This window comes from Cajanus cajan, chromosome 5 (genome assembly GCF_000230855.2).
Source record: "Cajanus cajan strain Asha chromosome 5, NIPB_CcT2T_4, whole genome shotgun sequence".
Taxonomy (NCBI): domain Eukaryota; kingdom Viridiplantae; phylum Streptophyta; class Magnoliopsida; order Fabales; family Fabaceae; genus Cajanus; species Cajanus cajan.
In genome coordinates this window covers 30,082,703-30,094,885 of record NC_138521.1, presented here as the reverse complement: position 1 = coordinate 30,094,885, position 12,183 = coordinate 30,082,703, and the positions used below count along the sequence as shown (strand labels likewise).

At 32.6% G+C, this 12,183-nt stretch overlaps 1 protein-coding gene and 1 long non-coding RNA gene across 7 annotated transcripts; one reads left to right on the top strand and one right to left on the bottom strand.

Annotated features, from left to right (window-relative positions):
- Nucleotides 1-4,527: 4,527 nt before the first annotated feature.
- On the bottom strand, nucleotides 4,528-11,706 carry LOC109804595 (uncharacterized). 6 transcript variants are annotated; one of them, XM_083075198.1, is made up of 11 exons: nucleotides 11,388-11,706; nucleotides 11,193-11,292; nucleotides 10,993-11,097; nucleotides 8,436-8,571; nucleotides 7,851-7,945; nucleotides 5,964-6,717; nucleotides 5,626-5,876; nucleotides 5,391-5,558; nucleotides 5,048-5,117; nucleotides 4,861-4,956; nucleotides 4,528-4,769 (listed from the first exon to the last, which is right to left on the bottom strand). In XM_083075198.1, exons 6-11 carry the CDS (start codon nucleotides 6,498-6,500, stop codon nucleotides 4,677-4,679), a joined length of 1,215 nt encoding a protein of 404 aa, XP_082931324.1. In that variant the 5' UTR covers nucleotides 6,501-6,717; nucleotides 7,851-7,945; nucleotides 8,436-8,571; nucleotides 10,993-11,097; nucleotides 11,193-11,292; nucleotides 11,388-11,706; the 3' UTR covers nucleotides 4,528-4,676. The 6 variants fall into 6 exon arrangements, 5 of the variants coding, with proteins under 5 accessions (XP_082931324.1, XP_082931321.1, XP_082931325.1 ...); XM_083075195.1 differs by lacking the exon at nucleotides 8,436-8,571; XM_083075199.1 differs by lacking the exon at nucleotides 8,436-8,571 and having other exon boundaries at nucleotides 5,964-6,452.
- On the top strand, nucleotides 9,754-10,848 carry LOC114916236 (uncharacterized). The gene is made up of 3 exons (XR_003804628.2): nucleotides 9,754-10,135; nucleotides 10,415-10,513; nucleotides 10,591-10,848. It is a non-coding gene; the product is annotated as an uncharacterized LOC114916236 (long non-coding RNA).
- Nucleotides 11,707-12,183: the final 477 nt, after the last annotated feature.

Here is a 12,183-nt window from a genome sequence, read left to right as displayed (position 1 = left end):
TAGAAGACTTTATTGTCTAATGCTTTGTTAAAAAGAGAATGCACAGACAGTTATACTGGTTCACTCAATCTGAGCTACGTCTAGTTTCCTTCCGTAGAAGGGTTTCACTAATCACAAAGGATTACAAGTATTCTCAACCATTTCTGGCTCGTCAACTAGACACTAGTATTCTTAACCACTTCTGGTTCTCCAAGTATTCTTGACCACTCCTGGTCCTTCGGCTTCACTCACCAACGCTAGTATTATCAACCACTTCTGGTTCACAAATATTCTCTCTATCAGCCTCTTCAAGCTTTACAGCAGTTGAGGGTATTGAGTGTGTTTATAACTCTCATAGAGAGGATAACATAATTTCTACACTCACTAAGGTGTGTAACCTTAGTTTTACAGGGATAAGTGTCTAAGTGTCTGGTGAGTTTACTTGGTTCTTTCCAATGGTCACTTCATGTTGATGTTTGGCCAACTTGTGTCTGATGCCTCAGACTTCTACTGATAGACTTTGTATCTTGATCTTATTTCACTGTTTGAACTTTTTGTTATCCGACTGAAACACTAATGTACATGTTAGTAATAAGAATATGTATTATATTCGTCTGACTTAACATTTCTTTTTTCCCTTACTTGGTGACAAGTGAAGATTTGCTCCATTTTCATTTCCCAATCCAAGTAGGCATCCACATCCTCTTTGCCATGAAAGGAAGGGAGATCAATTTGTGATTCCCTAACTTTTGGCTCTCTAATGATTCTCCTAGGAGTAGGTTGATAATATTCATCTAGGTTTAAACTTCCTACTTCCTCTAGGCTTGTGGAGCTATGGGAACTTTTATGACTTTTCTTTTTTTGTTTTAATTTTTCTAAAAGTTTTTCCTTTTGTTGCTTACCTTTTGTATCTCTTCTTCAAGCAAAGCAAGTTGTACTTCTCTTTCAATTCTTTCTTTTTCATTGGAAAGTACCTCTTTCTTCATCCAAAGTTTTAGTGATTTTAACTCCTTAACAAGGTGAGGAAAACTTTTGGGAGAGTCCAAATCACTACCACTTTGAGAATGATTACTCATGATTAAGTTCTCAAGAAGTCTTTTTATATGTAATGCAAAAAGAAAATATTTTTTTTTTGGATTTTCTAGGAACAAAACTAGCACTTGGAGGTCTAAGTATACAAATTGCACTATCAAGGGAGGTGAGCTACTAAGAACCACTTAATAACCAAGCCTTTTCAAGTGGAAATTACTAAACCCCCTTATGGTAATCTCAATTTCACAAAACTTTTCGCAAAAATCTTTGATGATTTATGATTTTCAAATATTTAATTTCTTGACTTCAACCTAAACGTGAGCAATTAAAATTCTACACAAGCTAGTCGAAGCTACAATTAAAACAAGCAAGAAATTATAAACAAGACCAAGGAGTAAAGATTAACAAACTAGTCGGTTTTCCCTAATAGAAGCTTGAAATCATATGAAATTTTCAAGCCACTTACACTAGATCTACACGTGAGCAAGCTATAGAGATATAGATATACCTGACCAGATTCTTAATACTCCCTCCAAGCTATTACAACTTGATTGGAAACAAAGAAAATGCAAGAAAAATTAAACTAGCCTAAAACAGAATTTAGAGACGGAAATGGAGACAGCTTTAGAGACGGATTTGCTTGTGACAGATTTTCCAGCAACCAAAATTGGTCACTAAATCCGTCTCTAATCTGGATTTCTTTTTGAATTTGCTTGACCTGCACAAATAAATAAACAATTACAGAAAATTGAAGGCCACCTCACAATGGAAAGGAAAAATCACTCTTGTGAAGGTTATTTAGGAGATTCAAGGAATTTAGTATGGTTTGATTTTCTAAAGCCGCGTAGCCTTAAAGTCCTTGTTCTTCCTCTAGGATTTGTAAGCTAATCTTTACTTCCTTTGCACAAGTTTGATGCTACTTCCAGCTAGGAATCCAGGGATAAAACAGAAAATGCACAATTAGAAAAGGTTAAACCAAAGTAGAGTAAGAAATGGACATACACAAAGAGTTCTAATCAAGACTAAAAGACTAAAAATTAAGACACTCCTAACGATGGCACACAAATGGAAAGTCCTAGATTGGCTCTAGATTGGATTAACAAAACCAAAATCAAAAGTATAACTTTTTTAAAGATGATTCAACAGGAATTGCAATTCGGTTTCAACTTAAAAGTCGCAAAAGAATTTCAATGTATTTTGTTCCTCCTTTGGCTTTTATACTTTGATCTTTGTTTTTTTTATTTTTTTATATACTTTTTCTCTTTTTCAATTCTTTTCTTGAATCACTTAAGGAGTTCTTGCCTTTTTCTAGAAAATTTTCCAGCCACTAAAGATAAAAGAAAACAAGTCCGGATTGATCCAAATTTTCAGCTAGTAGTAGTACAAATTTGAATAGAATTTTGGTGCATGTTCTTTGTCTAACTTTTTGCTTGTTCCACTTCACTTTTTCTTTCAAATTTATTTTCAAGATGATTCGGTTTTTCCTCTATTTTAACAAGCAATTTTCCTGATTCCAAAAGTTTCAAATCATACACCAATATTGAACTATTTCAACTAGCCAAAAATCAAGCAATTATGATCACAATTTTTAGGAGATTTTCTTAGAAGCAAAGGCAATACAAACAAGTAAATACAATGGAAACCTAACTCTAAGAATCCACCAATGAACTAATGATGGATATGAACTCAAAATTGCAAATAAAAAATCACATAAGCAAGGCACAAAATATGAAGCTCTCGGCCAAAGCAAATCTTACTAGAATTAGATTAAAACAAAAATAGGTTCAACTAAGCATAGCTTGAATTTTTGACATTCAAATGACTAAACATGACTTCTATACATTCATAAGATTCAAAAATTAAAATCAAATGCAATACTCAAGGATGACCGAATCAAAAATTGAAGAATAAGATTCAAACAAAAAGAAAACCGCACAAGTAGAATCTTAGACTCCTAGTGATTGTGGAATGAACACAATTACAATCACTTAATTGGATCTATCAAATTTTGAGTAGAAAAATTAGATCCAAATAGCAAGAACACAATGAGACAATTAAGAACACAATCACAAAATTTAAACGGTGAAAAATTAACACATAACCTCAAGTGAAGAACCTAAGCTCTTGATACCAAAAATGATGGCAATTCCAAGTGAAGTAGATTGAAGTTCTCAACTCTTTGAATTGCACGGCCTATTGATCACTTCCTTGAGGAGATTGGATGATGATCCAATCATGGATTTGAAGAAATGAAGCTTAAGAAGATGAATTGAATAAGGATCCGGAAGCACTTATGCCAAGGGAGAAAAGGATTGCTCACAAGTTTGACCTAATTCCTAGAAGAAAACTCTAAGAACTTGTTCGGCCAAGGGTGACTTTGAAGGGAGAGAGTGCTGACTAATTTTCAGAATTCTCATAAAATGATCAAAGTGATTACATGAATGAGAGAAGGAAGCTTATATAGGGACAAATTTGAAGCTAGTTGGCGCTAAGTGCATAGCTCACAAAGTGGCACCTAGATTTGAATTCAAATTTGAATTTGAATTCAAATTTTCAGCCCAAATGTGTTTTTCCGTGAATCTTGGTGCTTCCATGAATCTAAGTTTAATTTGGTAAACATTTAGGGTTCATTTGAGTGTGCACATGTTCAGCCACTCATGGCGAATGCCCATGTTGTATAACAACATTATTCTTAAGTAAGTGTAGCCTTGACTCCAAGGCAAGCTGACAAGAGTCTTCTTCAAAGTTTCTTCATGTAGGATCTTGAAACATTGCCACATAGGTATCCCTTCTTGAATGTTTATTTTTTTTCTCTCTTTTCAAAGATGGAATACCAAGTTTACTTTCCCCTTGATCCATGTCTGCCACATGCTCAAGTGGAAAAGACTTGGGCCCATTTTCCATATGATTATTTGCATTAGAAAAAACCATAAAATTGTTATATGTAGGATGTTTTCCCTTATTAAGAGACTTATCAGATTTGTATCTCATCCCCTTATTTCACATCCTATTTCATTCCTTTTTAACAACCAACTATTCACCATGCAAGGAAATGTCCTCGTGATTTATGCATGAATTTGGCAAGCCAAGGTTCTATTTGCCAACCTCCCTGAAATTACCCTCAACCCTCATTGTTGAGGCATGATCAATTGTTGTTATCGATTTTGAAATATAAGGACAAGAATAAGAAATATGATTGTACCACCACTAGTGGAAAAAAGGCTTTTAAAATCGATTCTACAACCGATTTTAAAAGAGACGATTTAAAAAGCGAGACATTTAAAATCAGTTATTAACCGATTTTAAAAGTCAAGACTTTTAAAATCGGTTGACCAGCAACCGATCTTAAAAGTCAAGACTTTTAAAATCGGTTGTGGCATAACCGACCTTAAAAGAAGTGATTTTTTTTTAATGTCTGACTTGTTTTGGGAGTGCCTCAGAATAGAACCTACAAATGAATAAATTACCAGACAGTTCAAATATTTTCAATTAACCAAAACATTTGTATTTTCTATGTTAAGTCTCAATGAACCAAATTGCATACAAATGAGAAGAGATGATAAATGTCAACCATATATATATATAATTAAATAGTTTTAAATACATCTAATACATAAATGTAAGTTCTAACTAGTTAAAGCAATACTATAAAACATAAGCCCAAACTATTTAAAGTAATGGTCAATAAAAAATGTGGCCCATTGCTCCCTAATGGTGTTTATGTCTTCCAACGGCAATGGTGATCGATCTATAAATATCTGTTAAGAAAAATTAAAACAATTAGTAATAATTCATAAAATATATATAATGAGAACTTAAAACAAAAACTTTCAAAATTGTAAAACTTACTTCAGTCCACCCAGATACTATTTGTGAATCGACAATAGTATGCATTGTCTTCATTACATAGTATCCGCACTCATAATTTCCTTTTTGTTTATGAGACTACAAAAAAAATATAAAATCAATTTCAATAGAATAGTAATTCAAACAAAATTACTTAAAAAAAATATCATTGCTAGAATTAAAATCTTACTTTAGGAGAGACCCAACTTATTTTTTTCTTCAACTTTGAACCCTTAAGTATATGATATCCTTCCATGACCCTAATGATAAAATGACATTATGATTATAGTTTAATTAAAGTCAAATGTAATGATAATCAATAAAAGAAATTAGACATTTTTAAACAATTTACCTATCTAATAATTATCTAAAATCCATAGGAGGAGGTTTATACAACGAGCAAATGCATACAGCTATATTGTCCATAGGACAAATAACTAAAAGTTGCCAATGAGCACTGCATTAAGAAATTATGAGTAATAGAAAATAGTTTTTATAAAGAATTATATTTAATTATATAAAAGTAAACTTACTCAGAAAAATAAAGGGCCAAGTAAACTTTTTTATTTGACTCAGACATCCAATTTTGAATGTAAGTTTGTATTTCTTCGACCTTGTTCCCACTTTTTTGGATTGACTCAGGTTCCAAAAATCCATATATGTGATCATTTCCCTTATCCACGCTCAATTTATGGATAAATCTACAACATTAGAAATAATGTTAGAAAAAATCAACAAAATATAATTAAAAATAATTTAAATACTTACATCAACCATAACTGCAAAATTGATATGTTTAGCATAGAATGACCATTTGTAATCTCTGATATATCACTCCGACTTATATATAGAGGTACTTTACTAGACATGTTAAACACTTCAAGAGGCCAAGGGAGTTGTTTGGGTTGCTCGTCATCCTCCATATCTGCAACTAATCTCCATAGCCTCTTTATTGGAGGAAGATTTCTAGAAGGGGTAACAATGATCGTCCCTTTACCCTTTGGTGAGGTAACAATATCCTATTCCACAAAGTACAAAACTAATATTATACAATATTATAATAAAATTACACCAACTTAAAATTAAATATTATTTAAATAACATACCTTCGTAGATATCACCTTTACTAACTTATGAGGCCACTGAAGGAAGGTGCTCAAGGCTTGTCCCATTGTCTGAACCTCCTCTGTGGGCACAGGAACTCTAGCCTCTGGTTGTCTCACATCCAACACTGAGACCCTAACCATATCATCTCCCATGACTTGATGGTGTACAGTGGACCCTAATATGTGAATCTGCCCTATACCCACAGGATCGAGTGATCCATCCACAAACAACTCACATTTATTAGATGTACCTGGGCTAGTGGCAGTAAAAGGGGGATCAATAGATGCACATGATCCCTTTGTACTCACACGTGCAATAAATGGTTCTAATAGTGGAGCACTTTGTTGAAATTGTTGGCTCAGTGATTGCATATGCTCTTGTAGTTTCCTTTGCATGTCCTTTTGTAGTCGCTTATGAATCTCCTCTTGCATCTGACTAAATTTTTGCTCATAAGTTGCTATAACTTGAGAGACCTTTAGCTCCACCAACTGGTTCACCATGCCATATCCAATGTGTATAATTCTTAAGAAACCCATCACATAGAAGATGTTCCCTTATAACATCAAGTTCTAAACGACTCCCATTACAACAATTAACACAAGGGCAGAAAAACTTTCCATTCATATCATCATCAACATTCCGTATTACATATTCAATAAAATATTTCACTCCAGTCTCATATTGCTCACTTATGCGTGGCGCTCGTATCCAACTTCGATCCAATAACCAACTTTGATCCATAAGTTATGATCTCTATCAAAAAGATAGACCATGAATGTCAATCTCACTATTTTATACAAGGTGTGACCCTATCCCATTCAAGATTTTATTTTATACTTGATCAATATGTACTAGTACAATCCATTTTCTTAAACTTGACAAAATTTTGACAGCACTTTGTATTGGTCTCTAAGTACATGAAATGAAAATGGTGACATCAAATTATATACACCACAATCAAATATGCACTCGAAGAACAACACAAAAATGCAATAAACCAAAATTTAATCAAATTTAAGATGAGACTTAACTTGTACGTATCAAACAAGTATAAAGAAAATTACTCATCCCAAACTGTCCAACAAGACAATTCAAGATTAAATATAAATTTTTTTTTAACGAGTATATTCATAATTTTTTTCATCCTTGTTTTTAAAATAAATTTCTACAGTTTTAAAGAAATAATTACTTATTAAGATGATTTTAATTATAACACTATAAATATCATAAATTTAAATTTAATTTTCCTCAATAATAATTTTTTTTACATGCATTATCACTTAAGAATTGAATTCAATAATAATATTTGCAAAGCACATATCTTCTTAATTTAATTCTATTGATATGCTTTTTCAAGAGTGGTGACAATCTAATAAATATAAAAAATAAACAATACTTTATTTAAAGTTATCTTTACGATTCATTAATATCCAAGTTGAGGTTAGAACATAATTTATAAATATTTATTTTTATAAATTTTAATTATAATATAATTTATATAATCAAATTATTTATTTATAATATAAAATAAATATTTATTTCGTAGTTTGTACAAGTTCGAATGCCATTTTTTTTTTATAAATTCGACGTTATCAGAATGTATCGTGACATATAGCTCTGTTGCAGGGATTAACAAGTCATAAAATGCTAATTAAGCTAAGTATTGTTTTAATTTAACAATTCTAAATTTTTTAAGATACTAGAGTATTTGTGCCAATACCCACATTTAAGAATAAAGACCCATGCTTTATAGATACTAACAGTGACAGTAATGAATCAAAAGCTTTATAATTATTTTAGTATTTGTGCCAATACCCACATTAAAATAAAGAAAGCAATTCTTCATATTTAAAGCTATTAAGATCAATCTGGGCAAGCAAACTTACATGCTTCGTAGTTTTGTTGTTTCCTTGGATTCTAGAACCTGTTCCTGTCTTTTTCTTCGCTTTTGAACTGATTTATCAATATCTGCCTCTTGCACCTTCAATAATTACTATAGTATTAGACGCAATCACTATAGACCTCAATAATAAAAGCATGTCTCTCAAATTTAATGAAAAAATTGAAGAATAATGCAATTAGGTTAGTAACAGTCCACTAGCATAACCACATAAAAAAGGCCATGTGAAAGAAAATCTAAAATATTCCTATCATGTTGGGCACAACTTTAGGAATCAAGTGTGATTAAAGTGAATTAATTGTGCTGAACGTGATTTAATGTGCTATGATACTTTTATCTTTTTAATCAATTAATCAATTATTATGCCATTCCATTTGTTTGATTTACAGGCACAAAGGCTGGAAGGAGACTGCAGTACATTACAAGTCCACTAATGACAAATTGCGCACAACCATACAAAGGATTGAAAATAGCTGTGAAATGTAAACCATCGAGGATTCCACATACCAAGAATTCAAAGAATAAGAAAGATAGGCTACAATACAATGAATAAAAGGTTTGAATATAGTACATTAAAACAGAGATATAAGACTTGAAACTGTCAAATTTCGCACTCAGAAAGTATTGGCCTTCGTGCTGCACATTATATGCTAAAAATGACATGTTCTCTCAATAGGAGTTTCATCTGCTCTTCCATTTTTTCCCTCCTTCCAATTAGCAAGTAATTAGTTACAACTTAATTAAAACTTCTAATATTCAAATAAATAAGTGAAGTTTGAAAAATTGAATTTCCAATTTATAGAAATTAAAGAGTTAATTACTGAATTGTCTCAGGTCTGAATATTGGCAATCACTAATTTACATAAATTATAGAAATTAAAGAGGCTACACATAACCATGTAATATTTGGTAGTATTAGCATAATAAATACATAAATTTGAATTTTCATGTGGAAAAGGAAACCAGAACAGTAAAGCTTGCACAAGTGCAGGTAAGTAATGCATTGAAACCTTAATCCTAGAAGCAGTGTGTTGAAACCATAATTTAAAAAATCAATAATTAAGATGATTTAAGCAAGGACATGTTTTATAAACTTTAAATGTGATATCACTTACATTATCAAGGTGATGTTGATGTAAATATTTTTTATTTTTCAGTGGAGATGGCAGATAGTTGGAAAAACATGGTTATTAAACAAAAGTCAACATGTTAGTTTCTCACTTCTTACATTTATAGCCAGACAAAGGGTTATTAGTGATTGAACCTTTCTTTGCATAGGTTTCAAAACTATAAAAGACTTGCTCTGTCTCTTTATAAGGGTAAATCACCTATTTTGTCCCTAACAGTGTTAGGTGTTATCACCTTAATCCCTGAAACAAATGAAATTAAAAAAAAAAATCCCTGAAATTAAGTGATAATATTAACATATGTTTAGGAATCAAATTGACAATAAGTGGTTTAAGTACTTAGATGAAACGGCAGACAGTTTTAGGGATATATTTGGAATTTCCTTAGTTCAAGGACCTATGTGACAATGCTAAATACTTTCAGGGACCAAAAAAAGTGATATACACAAATTATAATGAGGATAGCTCAAAATAGCCTTCGCTAGTAGCTACTTAATTACCACTCCACTAGTAACTTTACAATGAGGAGTGAAACTGAATTCAAACCCTCAAAATGATTCTTAAATATTCTAATTATAGCTATTCCTCTAAGACACTTCCAAATACAACTATAAACACTTTTGAAACACAAATGTCTACAAATAGCCAACCTAATCAAACAAACGAAGGAATTAGGATATGCACTCAATTTAATTTAAGAGGCCAGCTCGGTTTGAATTTTAGGCTGGTTGAGCTGGCTCATATGGCTGGACTCAAATTGCAAGCTCTAGGTGCCACCATTGTCCCACTATCACAATTACCACCACTTTTTGTAAAGGTAATTTTGTCATTTGGATACAATTTATATTACTATTTGCTAGGTTATTTGGTGTGCACTAAACACATAAGAACATAATAGCTTATTTTACTCATTCTGTCTAACTCTTTCTGTTCTCATATTCGCTGTCCATTCTTATCCTATCTTAACCACCAAAGATACCCTTTAAAACTTGTGCATAAAGATAGGACAGGATATGCACTCAAGTGGTTTCCAAAGTCTGTTAAAAAAATAGTCTTCCTCAATCTTGGGTAGATATACGAAGTACAGAACCTGTATCAAGCCAAATTGAGGGTGCACTGTGGTACTTGCAAAGTCCCTACAAAGGTGATTTCTCAGTCCTATTATAGGGTCTATAATATTTGCAATCTAGAAACAATTTCTTATGTAGCAGTATACTCAAAAAGAGTTTTCTTTTAGCTGATACCCTATTAGTGTTTGTTCAGAATTAAGATTCAGGGTGAACTAAGGCATCTAGAATTATGCTTAGCTTTTCTTATTATATCCCTAATGACTAATGTAAATCAGATAAGCTCTTACTAAGTAGTGATTATGAATATAATTGATGCTTGATTTGACATGTAAACAAAATACTGTATCATGCAGATGGTTTTATTCAATGTTGCTTTTTTTGGAACGGGAAATTTTGCAAGTATTGCCAGTTTTGAGATTTCATCTGTATATCGGTTCATTACCATCTTTAGTGTAAGTGGAAATTAAACTTCTTTTAATTAGTTATCTTTAATAAGCTTTTGAACTGATATGTTTTTTCTCTAATGCAGCCCTTCCTGATGGCAGCGTTACTCATCTTCAAGTTATTTATACCCTTCATGCTTGTAATGTAAGTGAATTAGCAAGTTTACTGATTACTTCTTGGAGACTTGGTTTCCCTACAAGCAATGATACCTGACATACAGACTTCTAAAGCTGTAGATTTTCATATGATTGCTTATCACCATTATTATTGTAAAAATAAAATGCCAAGAATTCTGCCCAAGATAGATTTATATATCCACCTAAGGACTGGTTTTTAGTTGTTAGATCAGTCACCATGAATTGCAGATTGTGCATCTTGAATATTCAGTTCTTGCATTTAATCATATAGATAAGACTTGCCAAATCTCTTAAACTTTTTTGATTCACGAAACTGAGTGGAAGGAGAAAATACAAAAGTAATTACCAACCTTGAGGCAGTGAAGCTCTGTGCCTTCTCGATTTCTCCTAACAGTGTCTAACAACTTCAGAGCAAAGCCACAAGATTACCATAGAAGAACACAACAGAGGAAACCCTAAAAAAGAAAAAATAAAACACCTATCTGCATTAGGGAAATGTTTTGCATATTGTTAAAAAGATGATTAGCGTTAGTCTGCCAACAAAAATTACCTTCTCCGCCGTCCGCGCCTCCCTCTCCGCCCTCAAAACCCTCCTCCACCTAAACTCCAAACCGAGCTCTCACGATGAACAGCTACAACGAAGAGAACAACTACAACGATGATTAGCGTTATTTGTGTATGTGTGCGTGAAACAGAGAGACAGAGAGAGAGAGACCTAAACCCTAATGGGAGATGAGGAACTCACGATGAACGAAGATGAATGGCCAACGACGAGGAACAAGTGCAACGAAGACAACAACTGCGCGCGTTCGAAAGATAAACCTGCGAGAGAAAACGAGGGGGAAAACTTGAGGCGGATATTTAAAATCGGTTATCGAGAATCGATTTGAATTTTTAAAATCGGATTGTAACCGATTTTAAAATATCCTTTAAAATCGATTATAAGGAAATCGATTTTAAAAAGGTAGCATTATTTATAAAAATATCACCGTGCATTTTTTAAAATCGGTTCCTTATAACCGATTTTAAAATCCTGTTCTTAAAAGCATTTTTTGCACTAGTGTACCTACAACTAGTGTAAAGGAGATGTAGTCCTTTATATTCAACTTTGAAACATGTATTTATGAACTAAACCCTTCCTACCACCGATTGATGTAGATTGACTTCCACATATACCCTAGCAAAAGGCCCTCAAAAGGCATTCAACATGGTTATATCAACTTTTAGACCCCACTATAGTTGCTAAGGCCAACAACATATTCTCGTCATAATACTCCATACTTAGGCAAGGAAATCATATCCAAACAAAGGTTTTTAACAATTTTCACCTCTAAAGCCATGAAATCTGGAACCCATTACCAAATCACCAAGTAGTGATTGAAGATTAACCGGGGGCTTTCATTGACAATCTCCTCATGATCCACTAGTAGATTAAACTTGGCCTTATAGAAATCATGGCCAATGTCCACCAGGTCAAAACCACTTGTTGGTTTCTATGAGGCCTTTAACTTTTCCCACATGGTAATGAAACCAATAGTTCT